General features: G+C 39.2%; 2 protein-coding genes across 7 annotated transcripts in view; one reads left to right on the forward strand and one right to left on the reverse strand.

Moving 5' to 3' along the window:
• OSMR (oncostatin M receptor) overlaps positions 1-12,805 on the forward strand; it is an 87,068-nt gene extending 74,263 nt beyond the window's left edge. Inside the window, exons 13-18 of the mRNA XM_012501691.2 lie at positions 79-183; positions 1,642-1,815; positions 2,416-2,583; positions 9,087-9,168; positions 9,664-9,736; positions 10,073-12,805. Of these exons, the coding sequence (XP_012357145.2) occupies positions 79-183; positions 1,642-1,815; positions 2,416-2,583; positions 9,087-9,168; positions 9,664-9,736; positions 10,073-10,639 (1,169 nt within the window). The 3' untranslated portion in view covers positions 10,640-12,805. The remainder of the gene's footprint in view (positions 1-78; positions 184-1,641; positions 1,816-2,415; positions 2,584-9,086; positions 9,169-9,663; positions 9,737-10,072) is intronic.
• Positions 12,806-15,057: 2,252 nt separating this feature from the next.
• The window catches only part of RICTOR (RPTOR independent companion of MTOR complex 2), a 135,055-nt gene continuing 130,368 nt past the window's right edge, over positions 15,058-19,744 (reverse strand). For 5 of the 6 annotated variants that reach the window (XM_030814009.1, XM_030814008.1, XM_030814007.1 and 2 more), the window contains one exon: positions 15,058-19,510. In XM_030814009.1, the coding sequence (XP_030669869.1) occupies positions 19,436-19,510 (75 nt within the window). In that variant the 3' untranslated portion in view covers positions 15,058-19,435. The remainder of the gene's footprint in view (positions 19,511-19,744) is intronic. The other variant, XM_030814006.1, reaches the window with a different exon arrangement.

Genomic DNA, 19,744 nt, shown 5'->3' on the forward strand with positions numbered 1-19,744 from the left:
TGCCTTTTCATTCTTTTTCTTTTCAGAATTAGGAAACGTCATTCTGTTATTAAAAATCTGTTGACTTTTTTTCCCTAGATGCTTTTAGGCCAGGAGTTCGATACGACTTCAGAATTTATGGGTTATCTACAAAAAGGATTGCTTGTTTATTAGAGAGAAAAACAGGATACTCTCAGGAACTTGGTAAGTTTAAAGCATTTAATGTGCCCCATGTGCAGACTTGTTCAGAACAATTCATGGATTCCTAGCTTTGGGTTTAGGAAGATGTCAGCACCATACCCAATTTTTGGTATCCCATTTATTCTAGCAATTGGGTTTTTAAAATTATTTTTTAATCATACAAACAAAACATTTTCATTAATTCTCATTGCTAAGTCTCTCTCTTCCTTCCTTTTTTCAGTCTCTTACACCCTATGTGAATAATCATTATTTTAGCTGAATCTTTGTCCAAATCCATAATAATGGTTTGTAAATGAAGTCTTAAAGATAGGATGCTGGAGTCAAAGGGTTTCAACTTTTAAAATATTTTTTTCATTCCTTTCATAATTTTTAAGACTTTCCATACATGTTGTGAAATCACCCCCTAGAAATGTTACCACTGTCCCACCAGCAGTGGAGGGGATTTTTGATCCTCCCATGGGGTTGCTTATTCCCCTTCTTTTTTTTTTTTTTTGAGACGGAGTCTCGCTCTGTCGCCCAGACTGGAGTGCAGTGGCGCAATCTCGGCTCACTGCAAGCTCCGCCTCCCGGGTTCACGCCATTCTCCTGCCTCAGCCTCTCCGAGTAGCTGGGACTACAGGCGCCCGCCACCACGCCCGGCTAATTTTTTTGTATTTTTAGTAGAGACGGGGTTTCACCGTGGTCTCGATCTCCTGACCTCGTGATCCACCTTCCAAAGTGCTGGGATTACAAGCGTGAGCCACCATGCCCGGCCTTATTCCCCTTCTTTAGCTGGGTGCTTGATTGTTCACTCAGATCAGACCAGTTTTCAGGGGTTCTCCCTTTAGCAGGAGTGGATCCACAGTTAACAGTTGGCTCAGAGCAGGAGGGAGGTGTGTGACCTTGTGTGCACGGTCCAAGTGTGCATAAGCGTGTGTGGGAAAACAGCCTCAGCAAAGCCTTCAAAGTAAACATTCCTGGATTGTTTTTCAGTGACAGTTGGATAACTGTGCACTGCCACAACCTGGGAACTAGAGTTCATCAAATCCCCCCACTTGCCTCTTTGAACATAATTCTTCCACTTCCTCCCTTCTTCCTCACTTTAGTAGATTCTCTGGTTGAGTCTTTTCTCAAACCCTCTTTCGAATTCAAGAACAGAATTAAGTCTCTTTTTTTTAGACTTTAGTTTGTTTCTTTTATTTTTCTTTTTTGGCTATGTGAGCTTGTGCAAATTATTTAGTGTCTGGGTGTCCATTCTTCATCTGTAAAAGGCAAGACTTGAACAAGATTGCTCAACTCCTTCACAGCTCTCATAAACTATGTCAAGGCACAAATCCTCTAGAGAAACAGATAAAACTCCTTAACTTGGCATAAGCTGTTACAACCTCCGGAGCTGGCTATGGTTCTTCTATTAGTTGACATGAATATTCTGAGACTGTTTCCAAATCATGACTTTTCTCTTATCCCAACTTCTTTTCCTAGCTCCTTCAGACAACCCTCACGTGCTGGTAGATACGTTGACATCCCACTCCTTCACTCTGAGTTGGAAAGATTACTCTACTGAATCTCAACCTGGTTTTATACAAGGCTACCATGTCTATCTGAAATCCCAGGCGAGGCAGTGCCACCCACGATTTGAAAAGGCAGTTCTTTCAGGTGACGTCTATTTTTAATTTGTTTATTTATTCTTTCAAGATCTCATTATTTGAAATCATTGAAAATAATGGCTGCCATCTAAGACTGTGGCCAGGCTGAATTCCCTTCTTGCATGGCTTTATACTGAAAAGGTGTTCTTAAGCAAATTAGTAGGGTGAGCAAGATGGTGGGGGCGGGGCAGCATTTTAACTTACTTAAAAAACAATATGACTTTGTATTTTTAGAAGCATCGGAAGCACCACTAGCTCCTTAAGAAAGCCTGGCCTTTATGAAACTTTCCTCTTGTTTTTTTCACTTTACCGAGCGTTGTTCCTATTTATTTTTAAGCCCCTTGCAAGCTCTGTTTCTTGCAGATTTGTATGCTTTGGCTGGATCACTAGTACCCCTTGTTCAGTGGATTTTTTGCTTTTTATGCCATCTCCTGAACATTTTACCCGGTGCGCGCATGGTGATGAAATGCTGATTTGATTTGTGTTTGGTATAAACATGTTGGTGGTGCTGAGTTAACAGCGTTAGTGTCCAGCTCTCTCACAAGATGTTTACCACATTTTTAATAAAATATTTTTTCCCTTGAAAAAAAAAACATTGAAAAAATCACAGATGGTTCAGAATGTTGTAAATACAAAATTGACAACCCGGGAGAAAAGGCATTGACTGTGGACAACCTAAAGCCGGAATCCTTCTATGAGTTTTTCGTCACTCCATTCACTAGTGCTGGCGAAGGCCCCAATGCTACATTCACGAAGGTCACGACTCCGGATGAACACTGTGAGTTTTCCCAAATCAAAGTTCTTCCCTTAGGAGTTTCTGGGAAACTAACAAATTACAGAAGTGTTGACTTAGGTTTTGTCTAGATCAGGAATTTTCAAACCTTTCTTCTCCCCATCACACCTCCCTCTTTCTCTTGATGAAACCCTTTGTGTCACAAAAAAAGGGTTGCACAGACTCTCACTATATAAAACAAATATAAATAGAGGTAATCTGTCTGATTAAGGCCTAAAATCTTCCTTCTGCCTCCCTCAGTGGCCCTTGAGACAATTCTCTGGAACTCAGTCTCACAATCCTGTACGTAGTTTGAAAATCACAGATAGCATATTTTAGTGTTGACATCAGAAGAGCCACAAGGCTTCTCTCTAGATAAGAGTGGTGCTGGTTTTCTCAGCAGAATTGTTCTCTGCAGCTAGCTTTCCTCTGGCTTGTTTCCCTCAGCAGCAAACGAATTGCTTCTTGACTCTGTTAGGGCCTCCAGGGGCAATTTGAGATGGGCACAGTGGGGTGGGAATTGAGCAGGGGAATGGAATACTTGCTCACAAACTCCCTGTTTGCATATTTGGTTGGGAAATGGTGAGGTGGAGAGATAGATCTTTTCAAAAATGCATTTGGCTTGAAAGATGGAGAAGTAAGAGGGAAGGGAGAAAAACAGTAAGAACTGGTTCATGGAAAAATTTATTCTCATGGCAAACCCTGACAACCAATAAACAGGAATGTGGTGAGAGAAAATAGATACTGATGGAAAAAAGAGGAGAAAAGAATATCTTCAATGAGGGGATCATAGAAGATCCTGGAAGGCACCCATGAAAAGCAAATAGATTCAAAAGGCTTGCCTGAAGTTACCAACTTTCCTTAAGGTAGGGTGCCCTCACTGAAGCTGCAGCTGTAGAGATGGGCACATCCTGTTGGACTGCTGACCCTGGAGTGCCCTGACTGGTGATTCAGATACACGTGGCTGCAGTGGCAGTGTATTAGTCCGTTCTCACACTACGATAAAGAACTGCCTGAGAGTAGGTAATTTATAGAGGAAAGAGGTTTAATTGACTCACAGTTCCGCATGGCTGGGGAGGCCTTAGGAAATTTACAATCATGGCAGAAGGGAAAGCAAACGCATCCTTCTTAACATGGCGGAAGGAGAGAGAAGTGCTGAGCAAAGGGGAAGAGCCACTTATAAAACCATCAGATCTTGTGAGAACTCACCCACTATCATGAGAACAGCATGGGGGTAACTGCCGCCATGATTCAATTACATCCCATGGGGTCCCTCCCAGGACACATGGGGATTATAGGAGCTGAAATATAAGATGAGATTTGGGTGGGGATACTGCCAAACCATATCATTCCACTCCTGGCCCCTTCCAAATCTCATGCCCTCATATTTCAAAACACAATTATGCCTTTCCAACAGTCCCCCAAGGTCTTAGTTCATTCCAGCATTAACCCAAAAGTCCAAGTCCAAAGTCTAATCTGAGACAAGGCAAGTCCCGTCCGCCTATGAGCCTATAAAATTAAAAGCAAGTTGTTTCCTAGATACAATGGGAGTACAGGCATTGGGTACATACACCCATTCTAAATGGGAGAAATTGGCCAAAACAAAGGAGCTGCAGGCCCCATGCAAGTTTGAAATCCAATAGGGCAGTCATTAAACCTTAAAGTTCCAAAATGATCTCCTTTGACTCCATGTCTCACATTCAGGTCATGCTGATGCAAGAGATAGGCTCCTGTGGTCTTGGACAGTTCCACCCCTGTGGCTTTGCAGGGTACAGACTCCTTCTGGCTGCTTTCATGGGCTGGCATTGAGTGTCTTGGCTTTTCTAGGCACATGGTGCAAGCTGTTGGTGGATCTCCCATTCTGGGGTCTGGAGGATGGTGGCCCTCTTCTGACAGCTTCACTAGGCAGTGTCCCAGTGGGGACTCTCTGTGGGGGCTCCAGCCCCATATTTCCCTTCCACACTGCCCTAGCAGAGGTTCTCCATGAGGGCTTTGCCCCTGCAGCAAACTTCTGCTTGGACATGCAGGCATTTCCATATGTCCTCTGAAATCTAGGTGGAGGTTCCCAAACCTCAATTCTTGACTTCTGTGTACCCACAGGCTTAACATCACATAGAAGCTGCCAAGCCTTGGGGCTTGCACCCTCTGAAGCAATGACCTCTTTTAGCCACAGCTGGAGCTGAAGCTGCTGGGATGTAGGGCACCATGTCCTGAGGCTGCACAGAGCAGGGGGGCCCTGGGCCCAGCCCAGGAAACCATTTTTCCCTACTAGGCGTCTATGCCTGTGATGGGAGGGGTGGCCATGAAGACCTCTGACACAGCCTGGAGACATTTTCTCCATTGCCTTCATGATTAACATTTGGCACCTTTTTCAGATACACGTGGCTGTAAATATGCATTATTTATCCATATTTCTGCAGCTGGCTTGAATTTCTCTTCAAAAAGTGGGTTTTCTTTAGTATTGCATGATCAGGCTGCAAATTTTCTAAACTTTTTTGCTCTGCTTCCTCTTGAATGCTTTGCTGCGTAGAAATTTCTTCTGCCAGATACCCTAAATCATCTGTCTCAAGTTCAACCTTCCACAGATCTCTAGGGCAGGGGCAAAATGCCACCAGTCTCTTTGCTAAAGCATAACAAGAGTCACCTTTGCTCCAGTTCCCAACAAGTTCCTCATCTCCATCTGAGCCTGGACTTCCACCTCAGCCTGGACTTCATTGTTCGTATCACTATCAGCATTTTGGTCATACCCATTCAACAAGCCTCTAGGAAGTTCCAAACTTTCCAACATCTTCCTGTCTTCTGAGCCCTCCAAGCCTCTAAGAAGTTCCTAACTTTCCCACATCTTCCTCTCTTCTTCTGAGCCCTCCAAACTGTTCCAGCCTCTGCCTGATATCCAGTTCCAGAGTCGCTTCCACATTTTCGGGTATCCTTATAAGCAGCACCCCACTCCCTCAGTACCAATTTACTTTATCAGTCCATTCTCCACTGCTGTATAGAACTGCCCGAGACTGGGTAATTTATAAAGGAAACACGTTTATGTGGCTCACGGTTCTGCATGGCTGAGGAGGCCTCACGAAACGTATGGCAGGAGGGGAAGCAAACACGTCCTTCTTCACATGGCGGCAGGAGAGAGAAGTGCCGAGCAAAGGGGGAAATGCCCCTTATAAAACCATCAGATCTTGTGAGAACTCACTACCACAAGAACAGCAGCATGGGGGCAGCCACCCCCATGATTCAGTTACGTCCCACCAGGTCCCTCCCATGACACATGGGGATTATGGGAGCTACAATTCAAGATGAGATTTGGGTGAGGACACAGCCAAACCATATCAGACAGGTTGTGGTGCCGACTGCATGTTGACTACTACACTGAAACACGTCCCTAGGTCTCCAAGCCAAAATCCAGAACCCCTCATCTAATTAAGATGTGTCAATGATTTATATTATTTGAGCACTCTTGGCATTTTGGAGTTAATTTTAAATGTATTTTCAGGTTAGTTTTATTTGACCTTTGGAACTTACTTGGTATACACACACACACACGCACACACACACACGCATCTTTAAATATGTATTTTCTAAGTCTCATTCATCTCCCTTATGTTAAACTTCATTAGCCCTGGCTTGGCTTGTGACTATTGATTGTATTATTATTTGAAATGAAATATTTGAAATATTTACAACTTTCCTGAGATTTTACTTTTTTTTAAAAAATAGGTAGACTATTATGTGACTAGCATCCAATTAACTGTACCTCAGATCTTGTTAGATGGGAGTAAAAAATACCTGTATCTGCTACAATGAGGCTAGGATGATTAAACGGTAAAAATAAACAAACAAAAAACAGAAATGCAAAAAATTAATGTAATATTGGCATTGCAAAGTAGTGAATAAATGTTTATTCTGTTGGTATTTTTCAAAATAATCCTTTCTCTTTGTAAATTGGTTTGTTAACTTTTTCTCTGATTAGGAGACAGAGAGGGTAAGCAGTCTGTTTAAACATATGGGGTATCCAGACCAACCGTAATTTGTGTTTTTATATTTGGACATTTGGCACTACATTTCCTTCTGAATTTAATAGGCATTACTGAATCATTTTTCAATCCTGTGTACGGAAGTAGATTATGTTCCGAAAGTTTGTGTTTAAAATTAGCCTAAGAATAGCTTAAATGAAAAAGATGAAAAATACCAAGTGTTGATGAGAATGTAGAAAAACTGGAACTCCCATACCCTGCTGGTGGGAATAAATTGGTACAAGCAATTTTGGAAAACTCCTTGGTAGTATCTTCTAAAATGAGCATATATATATACCTTAGATGTGAGAACCTTCATTCCTAGGTATATATGCCCCCAAAATGCCTACATAAACCCTAAAGAAATGCCTAAAGACGTGTACTAGTACAGTGATTGTGAAAGGAAAATAAAATTCACTATGCAAAGGAAAAAAATGAGCTGAAAGCTGGTTCATGCAAGAAGCTGCCTTTCATTTTGCTTCTAAGCAGATAGGTACAGTAAAAGGTTAAATATCTCCGCAGGTAGCTACTCTATGTTTACCTTATCTTAGCCCCTCCTGGGAGATGAATACATAATTAACTATTCTCCTGTCTCCTCCTTTTCTCTTGTGACATGTGGATAATCATACCCTCCTTCCTCCAGCCCACTTTTCCTCCAGCCCTTTCTCCTCCAGCCCACTTTTCCCCTTTAACAACATTATCTTTGGAGAAAGGCACAGACCACATCATGTTTCTGTGATTCTGTTTATTTCTTCCAGTCATGTTCTTCACGTTGGCAAAAGAAAATTCTAAATTGATGGAGACCTGTCTCAGATACTTTTTGGTTTACATCATCAAAAGTACTGTTCTTGAGAGCAAGGTTTTCCGTAGTAAGATTCATAAAGAGTGTTTCTTTCTGCTTTTCCAGGGTCAGGGTCAATTTTAGGCCAGTTGTTCTGGCCCTCTCTTACGTTTGTGCATCCTTTTCCCTAGAACCCTGTGTTGCCTCATAGCACGGGCTTGTGCATCTACCCAGGGCCACCCTTCTTTACAAAACTCCAACATTATCTGCCACACCACTGTCCCCAAATCAAGCCCCGTTTCTTCCAGGACAGCCAGGTGTGGGGTGGAGCATGGGGAGGACAGGGGAGGCAAATGGATTGAACAGAATCATATGTAGATGTGAATAACTTAACCCCCTAGACCCTCCCTGAGCAATTTACATTTGTGAAAAGGGATGTTTACCAACCCAGCTGAATTATTATTTGGTGGAAATTGCAAGCAATGGGAACAGGAAGATAGTGTCAGTCTAATAACAGAGAGACACTCTCTAAAAGAAAAGATGTTTATTTGGGACTGAGCATTGCAATGGAAATATTTATGCCAAAATAAACTATAGTAAACTATGTGCATATTCAGGGAGGTAAAGGAAGACAAAGGTTTTTAAAGGAAAACAAATGAGGAGGATTATATAATTGTTTTGAAATAATTATTCTTGACTACAAAGATTAATAATAAGGGTGATGCCAGTTCAAGGTTTAATGGGAAGATGTCCTTGCAGAAGCATTGTGTGTGTGTGTGTGTGTGTGTGTGTGTGTGTAAGGTTGTGATGGCCTTTGTGCAAGGTTGTGGTTTTCGTAGTGTTTTTTGTTATCTGCATGGCCTTCCCAGCTCTATTTGTCAGGGTTTCCTACCATTAGTGATTGCATTTTGATTCCAACAAATTTCACAATGGTCATTTGAAATAAATGAAGCACCAGTTGACATATCGGAGAAATAAACGTAATCATTTTCCCAGATTAAGACATATTTATGTAATCTGAGGCTAACTAGAAGGAGTGCACTAGTCAATTTTTGATGTGTAACAAACACCCTCAAAAGCTCCGTGGCATACAAGAACAAATATATCTTTTTATGCTCATGGGTTTACAGGTCAGCCGAGACTTGGCTGATCTAGACTGGGGTAAGCTGGACTCCAAGCTTCAGTCAGGTTCAGATTTGTTTCACGCATCTTCATTCCAGGGCTAAGGCTGAAGTCGCAGCAGCTACCTGGGGCACACACTTCTCATGCTGAGGAACACAAGAGGGCAAGCCAGTGTATGCGTGCACATTTAAAGCACTTACTTACATTACAACTACCAACAGCCCATTGGCCAAGCCAATGCACATGGCTGAGCCCCAAGTCAAGGGGCAGGAAAGTATTCTCAACTACCATGAAGTTTTGGCAGGGGTGGAAAAGCATAATTTTAATACAGCAAGTCATGATCCAATCTATCAGAAGAGGTAGTAACAAATTTGAGTCACACTGTGTTGATGGCAAATGGCTTCCTGTGTTGGTTGGCTAGTTGGTTGGTTGGCTTTTTCCCTGAAGTCAGGCAGAATTCATATTACAACTTGCATAAATAATTTGAGAAATAATAAACATGTAAAATTACTCTCAATCATAAACTTATTTTTATTCCTTTGAGGAAGGGAAAAGTACTTATTAAAAATGTCCCTTTCTTTTTCCTCGTTCAGCCTGGATGCTGATTCGTATCCTACCGCCCATGGTTTTCTGCGTCTTGCTCATCACGGTCATGTGCTACTTTAACAGTCAGTGGTAAGTGTGTGAGCAAGGTTTTATCCAAGAAGAGAGTAAGGGCAAAGTCTGGAAAGAGATTTAGTAAGATAGAAATGACATTGAATAATATGAAACAATGTATAGAAAAGGAAAAGAACAAAGGAGCCTGGGGTGAGAGTATGTAATTTATTTCACAATTTTGTTTTCCAGGTGACTATATGAGGAAACTAATCACCATTTAAAATAGACCACAAAGTTTTTTCAACAGCAATAGCTAATATTTATATCTCACTTACTGTATGTTTGGCAGTGTTCTAAGTGCTTTATCAATCAATTCATTTAATCCTCATGTGGACACTATAAGTACCATAATTATCTCCATTTAGCCAATAAGAAATTAAAGCATGGAAGAATTAAGTAACTTGCTTATTAAGTTACAAGGATTAGAAGCCAGGAATCTGACTCCAGAGTTCTTGCTCTTAAATAGTCCACTGTACTGTGAAATTCAGTCTCATTTTCACTTTGTTTCTCTAGGATCAAGGAGACCTGTTATCCTGACATCCCTGACCCTTACGAGAGCAGCATCCTGTCATTAATAAAATTCAAGGTAAATGTTGGCAAATTGTATGTATACCATGTACCTATTAAGGACTAACCCAGAGTGGGGGCTGTCAGAATCCTACTTTCCTAGAGCTCCTCAGGAGAATACAGCATAGTAAAAGCCATCTTTGCACCCACAGCCATGAAATAGGTGATTGGAGCTTTGATTTCTTCTGTCAGGGGAAATCTTTTGGTTTTCAACATCACCTGCAGGTTACTTGTGACCAGGAAGAAACATGAACAACATTGAAGCTCTAAGTGTATTTCACATGCTTAATATACTTTGATGCATGCATGCATGCACACAAATGTCTATATTTACATATTTTTGTTTCCTTTCTAGGAGAAGCCTCACCTAACAGTAATGAATGTCAGTGACTGTATCCCAGATGCTATTGAAGTTGTAAGCAAGCCAGAAGGGACAAAGATCCTAGGCACTAGGAAGTCACTCACAGAAACCGAGTTGACTAAGCCTAACTACCTTTATCTCCTTCCAACAGAAAAGAATCACTCTGGCCCTGGCCCCTGCATCTGTTTTGAGAACTTGACCTATAACCAGGCAGCTTCTGACTCTGGCTCTTGTGGCCATGTTCCAGTACCCCCAAAAGCCCCAAGTATGCTGGGACTAATGACCTCACCTGAAAATGTACTAAAGGCGCTAGAAAAAAACTACATGAACTCCCTGGGAGAAATACCAGCTGGAGAAACAAGTTTGAATTATGTGTCCCAGTTGGCCTCACCCATGTCTGGAGACAAGGGCAGTCTCCCAACAAATCCAGTAGAGCCACCACACTGTTCAGAGTATAAAACGCAAATGGCAGTCCCCCTGCGTCTTGCCTTGCCTCCGCCGACCAAGAATAGCAGCCTCTCCTCAATTACGCTTTTAGATCCAGGTGAACACTACCGCTAACCAGCATGCTGATTTCATACCTTATGCTACGCAGACATTAAGAAGAGCAGAGCTGGCACCCTCTCATCACCAGTGGCCTTGGTCCTTAATCCCAGTACGATTTGCAGGTCTGGTTTATATAAGACCACTACAGTCTGGCTAGGTTAAAGGCCAGAAGCTATGGAACTTAACACTCCCCATTGGAGCAGGCTTGCCCTACAGATGGCAGGATCATGGGAGCGTGCTTACCTCCTGCTGTTTGTTCCAGGCTCGCCTTTAGAACAGGAGACTTGAGCTTGACATACGAATATGCATTAACCACTCTACAGACTCCCACTCAGTACTGTACACGGTGGCTGTGGTCCTAGAAGTTCAGTTTTTACTGAGGAAATATTTCCATTAACAGCAATTATTATATTGAAGGCTTTAATAAAGGCCACAGGAGACATTACTATAGCATAGATGGTCAATGTAAATTTACTGAGCGTGTTTTATAAAAAACTCACAGGTGTTTGAGGCCAAAACAGATTTTAGACTTACCTTGAAGGGATAAGAATCTGTAGTTCACTGACACAGTAAAATTAACTCTGTGGGTGGGGGCGGGGGGCATAGATCTAATCTAATACGTAAAATGTGTGATGAATCAACAAGATTTCCACAATTCTTCTGTCAAGCTTACTACAGGGAAAGAATGGGATTGGCAAGTAACTTCTGACTTGCTGTCAGTTGTACTTCTGCTCCATAGACATCAGTATCCTACCATCATTTTTTATGACTACCCCAGAACATAAAAAGGAAAGTATATCACATAATTCCATTCACAGTTTTTGGTTCCTCTTTTCTTTCAAGAACTATATATAAATGACCTGTTTTCACTTAGCATCCTTTGGACTCTGCAGTAGGTTGTCTGGGTCAAGATAACTCTCAGTCACATTTATATTCATATTATGCTAAAATAGTAAAATGAAACCTCATTGTTGGACATAATTTAGATATAACTAAAAAGTTCTATGGAGTGGGAAATTCCGTGTTGGCTCTGGAGCAACTTTGTCTCCTCTGAACCAATATATTCCAAACCAATATATGCAAAGCACCTGGTACGCAACTGGTATTTTAGTACTTATTGGTTCTTTTGGTGCAATCTCAGCTCACTGCCGCTTCCGCCTCCTGGATTCAAACAGTTCTCCTGCCCCAGCCTCCGGAGCACCTAGGACTCCAGGTGCATGCTACCACACCTGACTAGTTTTTATAGTTTTAGTAGAGATTGGGTTTTACCATGTTGGCCAGGCTGGTCTCAAACTCCTGACCTCAGGTGATCCACCTGCCTCGGCTTCCCCAAGGGCTGGGATTACAGGTGTGAGCCACCATGCCCAGCCCATTTGTCACATTGTCACATTTATTTTACTTTTATTTTTTGAGACGGAATTTCGCTCTTGTTGCCCAGGCTGGAGTGCAATGGTGCAGCCTTGGCTCACTGCAACCTCCGCCTTCCAGGGTCAAGCAATTCTGCTGCCTCAGCCTCCCGAGTAGCTGGGATTACAGGCATGCACCAACCACACCCAGCTAATTTTGTATCTTTAGTAGAGACGGGGGTTTCACCATGTTGGTCAGGCTGGTCTCGAACTCCTGACGTCGGGTGATCTGCCTGCCTTGGCCTCCCAAAATATTGGGATTACAGGTGTGAGCCACTGCGCCTAGCCGTCACATTTCTAAACAAGCACGAAAGGGGTTCCTTTTTGTCTTCTTGCCCGCCGTCAGCATGGTGGAAATGGCTCTGCCTGTGCTTATGCCTCTGGTGCCCAATGCCTTGCACTGTGCCATTCAACACTATGAAGAGAAACAAGTAGCCACACCTCAAAATAACGTGGCTGTCAACTGGCCTAAATAAACCTACACAAACCAGTACTTGCTTTCTGCTGGAAACATTGATTATGTGCTCCTCACGTGGTAGAAAGCGGTATCCCGATTGATTAGTTTAACAGTTGTGTTAGACTTTAGGGCCAGTATTGTCAGCATTTATTTATTTATGTACCATTGTTATGATGATGGGATTATATTTTTCATTTGAAACTTCACGAAAATGTCAATGACATTGATGACTGGTTTGTGCATTTTTCATATAGTTTTGTTTAAAAAATAATTCACACAAAACCTTGAAGTCATTTTTGCTATTGAAATAAACCTTAAAATATTTCATCATCACATTGTGTTTTATCTCCCTCAATAAAATGAAAATCTAGTAATTACTCAATTTAGATGATACATCACCTCGTGAACTTACTAAATAAAAATGTAAATTCCTGGATATGACTACAAACCTCTTAATCAGAATCTTTCTTTGGGGCATGGACCTGGAATCTATTTTTTGTCAGTTCCCAGACATTCATCTACACACTAAACTTCGAGAATCACTCGCCTAAATCAAATGAAGTCTTTCTGAAATATAACAACATGCCAATAGGAAATGCTGGGCTCTGTAACATTTGTCTTCATAATATCACTATGACCTGTAGTCTTGGCTGTAAACATTTCGTCTCCAGTGGTCATAACCAAATAAATTCATGTTCAAAACCTCAGTTTTCAATACTATATGCCATCATCTTAACATGGCTTTAGGAAGTGCTATTCAGAAACTTTGAAATACATATTCATGTGCCAGAAAAATGGAGAATTTCAAGTATACACAAAAGTAGAATAGTTTAATAAACCACTATGTATCATCACTAGCCCCAATGGTCACGACCCATGACTGAGCTCCATCCACAACCCTGTTCACTTTCTCCTCACATTGTTTTGAAGCAAATCATGATATCGTGATTTCATGTAAATATCTGAGTTCTCTAAATAAGCTCTACTTTTTCTAATAGTCACAATATTGTTAAAATTGCACCTAAAGTCACAGTAACAATTCCTTAAAATATATCAGGATATTCGGGTGGTGGATGGGACTGGCATAAATGGCCTTTACATCCTGCATCAGCCTGTGCACAGTCCTCACCTGTGTGGGGGGGACCTCAACAATTCAAGATGGGAGTTGGGACCTCTTCACACAACAGTACGACTGCTGAAACGCTTCCTATATCCAAACACCTAACCCATACTAATTAGGGTCAACCTTGTTACCTACTAGAATGTGTATTAAGAATGTCAAGACTTAATATCTTATTAACACTTCTAAGAGTTCTGTTGAAAGATAAGCCTTCATCTCAAATAATTTACAAAGCATGTTAAAGCACTGCATAAAGTAGAACTTTTAAAACTCTGGAAGAAACAGTAGAAGACAGTTTTCAGAACTTTCAGTTAAAATGTTTACAACACAATAGGTATATTCAATTTGAAAGCATAGTTGTTTCATTCCTCTAGGCATTAAGGAAAGTTTTAGTATATTCTAGTTTCTTAAAATCAATACCGAAGGAGTACTGTATTTTTGAGTATTTTATATGCTAAAGTTTTAAAAATGAAACAATATTTTCCAAGTTCAGCTACATTAGGACTTTTTTAAAAGATCAGTGGCATGATGAATTTCTAAGTATGCTTTTTAGTTTATTTTGGGGCCAACTACCTTTTTTTTTTTGAGACGGACTCTGGCTCTGTCGCCCAGGCTGGAGTGCAGTGGCGCGATCTTGGCTCACTGCAAGCTCCGCCTCCCAGGTTCACGCCATTCTCCTGCCTCGGCCTCCTGAGTAGCTAGGACTACAGGCGCCGGCCACCACGCCCGGCTGATTTTTTTGTATTTTTAGTAGAGACGGGGTTTCACTGTGTTAGCCAGGATGGTCTTCATCTCCTGACCTCGTGATCCTCCTGCCTTGGCCTCCCAAAGTGCTGGGATTACAGGTGTGAGCCACTGCGCCTGGCCAAGGGGCCAACTATATTTTCAATGACATATACAGTGGAAGACATTGGGAAAAATGATATACAGAAATTTGCCAAACTATCCAAAACAAAATTTCTTGAAGTGGGACATACATTTTACCATATCTTATTAACAGACCCCAGCTTTGACACTCAACTTTATCCTCCAGAATTGGTAATTTCTGTGGTATTCTCTTTCGCCAGTAGGTAGCTGTAGGTAAGCTTATCCAATCAGGGCAGTTTATGCGTGAGAAATCAAACACCTTCCACAGAGAAGTCACCACTGTCATATCATCATCACTCATATTGTACATTATTTCCTCAAAAAATTCAGAGCTGTTCTATCTAAAGACTGACCCATTTTCCAAATCCCTTTAGATATTTAAAAAACTACAAAGATGTTTAATTATGAACTGTTTAAGAAGAGTATTACTTTAAAATATTTGTAACAGCCACTCTACATGTCTGTGGTACCTAAAAGTCACTTTTGCTTTGAGTCACGTGTGTCAGCATCAGCATTACAGGACTCAAATCAAGGCCATATGACCACTGATGATTTTAAGATTTCAAATAAAACAATGACAAAGTTTAAGAATTTTAAGTACATTTTATTAACAATGTATCCCTTTGATAAGATTATGCTTCAGGAGGCTTTTAATGCCCTTGACATAAACTATACACATTATACAAAAACAAGAAAATCACAACAAAAAAAATCAAAGTGAGCAAAACCATTTGGGGACAAATCTTATTTAAATTATACACAACTCAAATATTCTTACAGAAAAAATATAAATACTTTTTCTTTCTATGTTACAGTTATACAATATAAATCAGATTTCAATGTCTGTTCAGTGACCTACAAACACCAGAACCTCCAAATATGTAGCAGCGTATTACTAAATAAAAAAGAAAATCATGTGGTTAGAGAGCATTAAGTCTGAGATTTTTTCACAATTCCTTACCACTTTTCAAAAGTCATTTACATCATTTGTTTTACAATGCAGCTTTAGGGTTTCTGACAGGCATTTTTGTAACAATTACCTATAAAATTTTTCTCACTCCCCCTCTCTGCCCCAAGACTTTGCATTTTGTGCTAAATCAACCAAGTAGCAAAATTGAAAGGTATGCTTTTTTGGCATAAATTATATTTTTGAAATTAAATATTCTATAAAGTAAAACAAAATGTGCAATTTGTGCATGCTGTGGTGTAGCTATCCGATACTTACATTACAAAAATACTCCAAACAGGAAAAAAGTCCACATTCTGTGAGTCATATAAACCTACTAGGAATGAAAAATACCCTGGAACTTGGAACTAAAAGAAGAAAAGAACGCTCCTAGAAAGATTCTCACAGATTTCAGTGTTCTTTGATAAGCACTGCTATTAATTTCACTGGTATGCGTTTAAATGAGATTCTTACTGTAATGACACTCTTGAGATTAAGATAGTAACAGTGTATTTTGTTAATGCAGAGACAATGGAGACTTTTCCTAACTTACATTTTGGAAAATCTGAAATGTTGGTTCATTCCAAATAGCTCCTCTAACAAAAGTCTCTCAATTTTACCTTTTCTTTTTTCCCCATGTTTTAATGTATTGTGAATCTGAGACAAAAGTGGAAGCATAAGACTAAAGGGGAAAAAACCTTACTTCCAAAGAACATTTCCCAAAGTAGTTTACAAAGTTCATCTCACACAAAATTAGCACCTCACTCTTACCATGCAAAAATAACTGTAGTTATAATTTGAATGACAGACAATTTGGTTTTTATTGCTTAATGATCTGTGCTTTAATGTGGGGATAAAAGGCATCCTCTGAATGGAATGAAATAACATTTTATATAAATAGCAGTAGGAAAATCTAAATAAGCATTGATATCCCACTGTTGAACACTTTGCTGTTGTGATATGCCCTGAAAAACTCAGCTTTAATTATCTCGAGCTCTAGATAAAAGAGCTGAAACCCATTAAAGTTGTCATTTCAAAACGACTTGTACACATTATAATAATGTATATACTTCCAAAGAGCCTCTTTTAATGTCACTGTCATATAGAATGTCCTTATTCTACTAATCGTTATTAGAAGAATTTTAATTAGGAAGAACAGACTGTTTCCCCCTTCCAATCTACCTAAGAATAAACAGGAAATAAAAGTATAAGAAATTTTAGAGCATATTTAATTATGAATACTAAATTTCTAATTTCCTTATTTATCAGTATTTACTTAGGCTGAAATCTGTTCTTGAAAAAAGTTCAATTAGAAATAACAATTCACTTTATGATTAGAAATTCACAGTTTACAACCAGCACAATTGCCCAGATTCCTCCCAATTATTCAATAATTACCAATAGTACAAATTTATATGGACTAAGATTAATCCTAAAATCTTTAAAAACTACAGTATTGACATTATTTTGGTATTCTATAGTCTGTAATATCTATTATTTATAGATGATTTTCTCAATTATTTCTATTACTGCTGATATCATTCCTAACCTCTTCTGCTATAATTTAATATTTTCAAACACCTAAGTTAATCACTTGGCACTGCATGTATTTTTCACCATAAAGTCTACTTTTTACAAACAAGTACTCAAAGAAAATGTATTAGACCTGTCAGTGAAATCATGGAGAAACCAAATAGCACTATAAATATAAGCATAGACTTTTTTTTTTTTTTTTTTTTTTTTTTTTTTAGTATACTGATAACCACAAAGCTCTGAGTATCTCCCCAAAGTAAGTGATACAGGCAGATATGATAAGGTATACATACATATTTTTCAAAGTAACAGTAAAAAAAAAAAAACACAAAACATTCAGGCCAATACTAACTAAGCCTTATTTCAGGATAGATGACCAAGGTGGGGGTACAGGGATAGTGATGGTGGGGGAGGGTGGGTGGGTGTGTGTGTGTGTGTGTAAGAGGAAAAAAAAAATTACTGTTAACTTTTGAGGGATTAAACCACAGATTTTATACTCTATATTAACTGAGGTAGTGTTTAAAATGAATGTCTAAAATATGTTAATCCCATTATAAGTAAGATTACTACATTACTTCCTTTGGAGGTTTTAACCACTATTTGGTCTAGTAACTCTGACATTTGGTTCTCTGGAAAGGCAGTTTAGTTATCCAAGACCAAAGACCACGATGACAGGCAACGTTCTTAGAAGTACTGTTGACATTTAAATAAACACTTGGGTTCAGTGATAAAGTATAAAAAAATTATCTTCAATTGGATTTTATGAGAGAAAATCTGAAGAACCACTTTTCAACATAAGCAGCAGCTTACAGCCCTTATCTGCTTTGTTATAATGTAAGTTGCTACACAGTGCACATAAGAACAATTCACTGAAGTGCAGTCAAAGAGGTGTTATGAAGTGAGATGAAATGCTTCATCCCAACTGGAACTTTCAGTGCCAGTAAATAAATTTTTTAAAAAAGTATCTCTGTGAGTTATGTTTTCTAGTTCACAGGGTTCTTTACAGAGATCTCAAAGAACAAGCCCATTTACAAAAAGGATCTGCATCATGGGAAAATATTAATGTTGCTATGACTGTGTCAAAACTGATGTGTAATTGTAATAAAAATGTTATACACAAATGAATTAAAAAAGAATCCTAATCAGTCCAGCTGGATTTTCTATTTCTATTTATATATAGATCTCAAAAAAGATAATCCTTTCATTTACAAGCATTCAAATGATGGCCATGCTATTTTTATATACAAATTTGCATATATGTTTAATTCCTGTAAAAAGTTCCAAATACCTTTAGACATATACAAATTAAACAAACAAAAACCTTGCCCTCATCAACTTAACTTCACAAATGGATAAAGGCAATTAATACACTCATAAACCCACCTACCACTGCATTTAGTTTGTGCAAAACAAAAACACTGATATAAAAATTAAGTTACTGCTGCTTTAAAATTTGGTACTTAAGGCTTTTCACTACAATTTTTCTTAATAACAAGCTTTATTAATGATTTTTTTAAGGAAATATGGCTCTTCTTTCCCCATGGAATGTGTAAATTGCAAGCAAACTTATCTTTTCCTCAGGAGATCCAAAGTATTATTTAATGCTTTCCTATCCTTTAGGTCTAAACTAACAGTGCTTGTTCAAGTTCCTGTTTAAAGCGATGAGATGGAAAATTGATGAAAGTGGAAGTCCATTGCAAATATATGCATTCTATAAATGGGAAATATTTTTAATTAAAATAAAAAATGATTTTTAAATTTTATTCAAGAACTGTAGTGAAAAACCTTAATTGGTTCATATATCCTGTAATAACACATTGCAACAAAATGAAGAGTTGGAAAACAAGAATCTTTATGGAAGTCTAGTAACATAAAAATAACTTATAAGTCCCGGGTTGCTGAGGCTCTTCTTTTGCTTTGAGGTTGTAAACCTCTGAAGTAGTGTTACAAACATTAAGAAAAACGTGAAAGGGCCAAAGTTCCCTCTCTAATACCAGCAGTTATAGCACACCCCATTGTGGTAACAGGATGCAGCCTTAGAGACACTGATTCCTGCTTTCCACAAATTAGTTAACAAACAAGGCATCTGTATATTTACCCTAAAAATAATTCAGAAATAACTTGTGAAGGGTGCTTCTGCATATCCCATTATTGTTCCACTTCATTATGCTTTTAAAATGAAAAAAATAGAAAACTTATGTAGGTATTCAGTGCTTGGCTCTTGCATACAATGGTAACTAAAACTCTTAAAACTGTGGTAATGAATTATGAACCCCTCAAAAGGCTCAACAAAAGAGAGCAGGAAGTTGTTTTGGTTAGGAAAGTCAGCAGTTCCAACTGTTCATGTACCAGTAACTGCGGAACAGTGTACAGAAGATACTCCTGTCTTTGCTGCCTAGTCAGTCATATTTTCTGAGGCTTTCAGGAAATCCACAAATATGAATATATATAGTATATATCTATATCCATCATAAATATGAGGTCAGGATTCAGCAGATGTATCAACTATAGGTTGCTTTGGTGGTGTTGCCAACACAGCCTCAGCTTCTTCATGCATCTAGGGGAATAATGGTGTATCATTAATGACTTTCATAAAAATAGATGATATAACACATTTATATAAATATCTAATTTTTTTTTTTTTTTTGAGATAGGGTCTTGCTCAGTCTTCTCAGGATGCAGCGCAATGTTGCCATCTTTGTTCATTGCAACCTCTGATTCCTGGGCTCTTATGATCCTCCCACCTCAGCCTCCCAAGTAGCTGGGAATACAGGCACATGCCACCAACCTC

The sequence above is a fragment of the Nomascus leucogenys genome, chromosome 6, assembly GCF_006542625.1.
Source record: "Nomascus leucogenys isolate Asia chromosome 6, Asia_NLE_v1, whole genome shotgun sequence".
Taxonomy (NCBI): Eukaryota; Metazoa; Chordata; class Mammalia; order Primates; family Hylobatidae; genus Nomascus; species Nomascus leucogenys.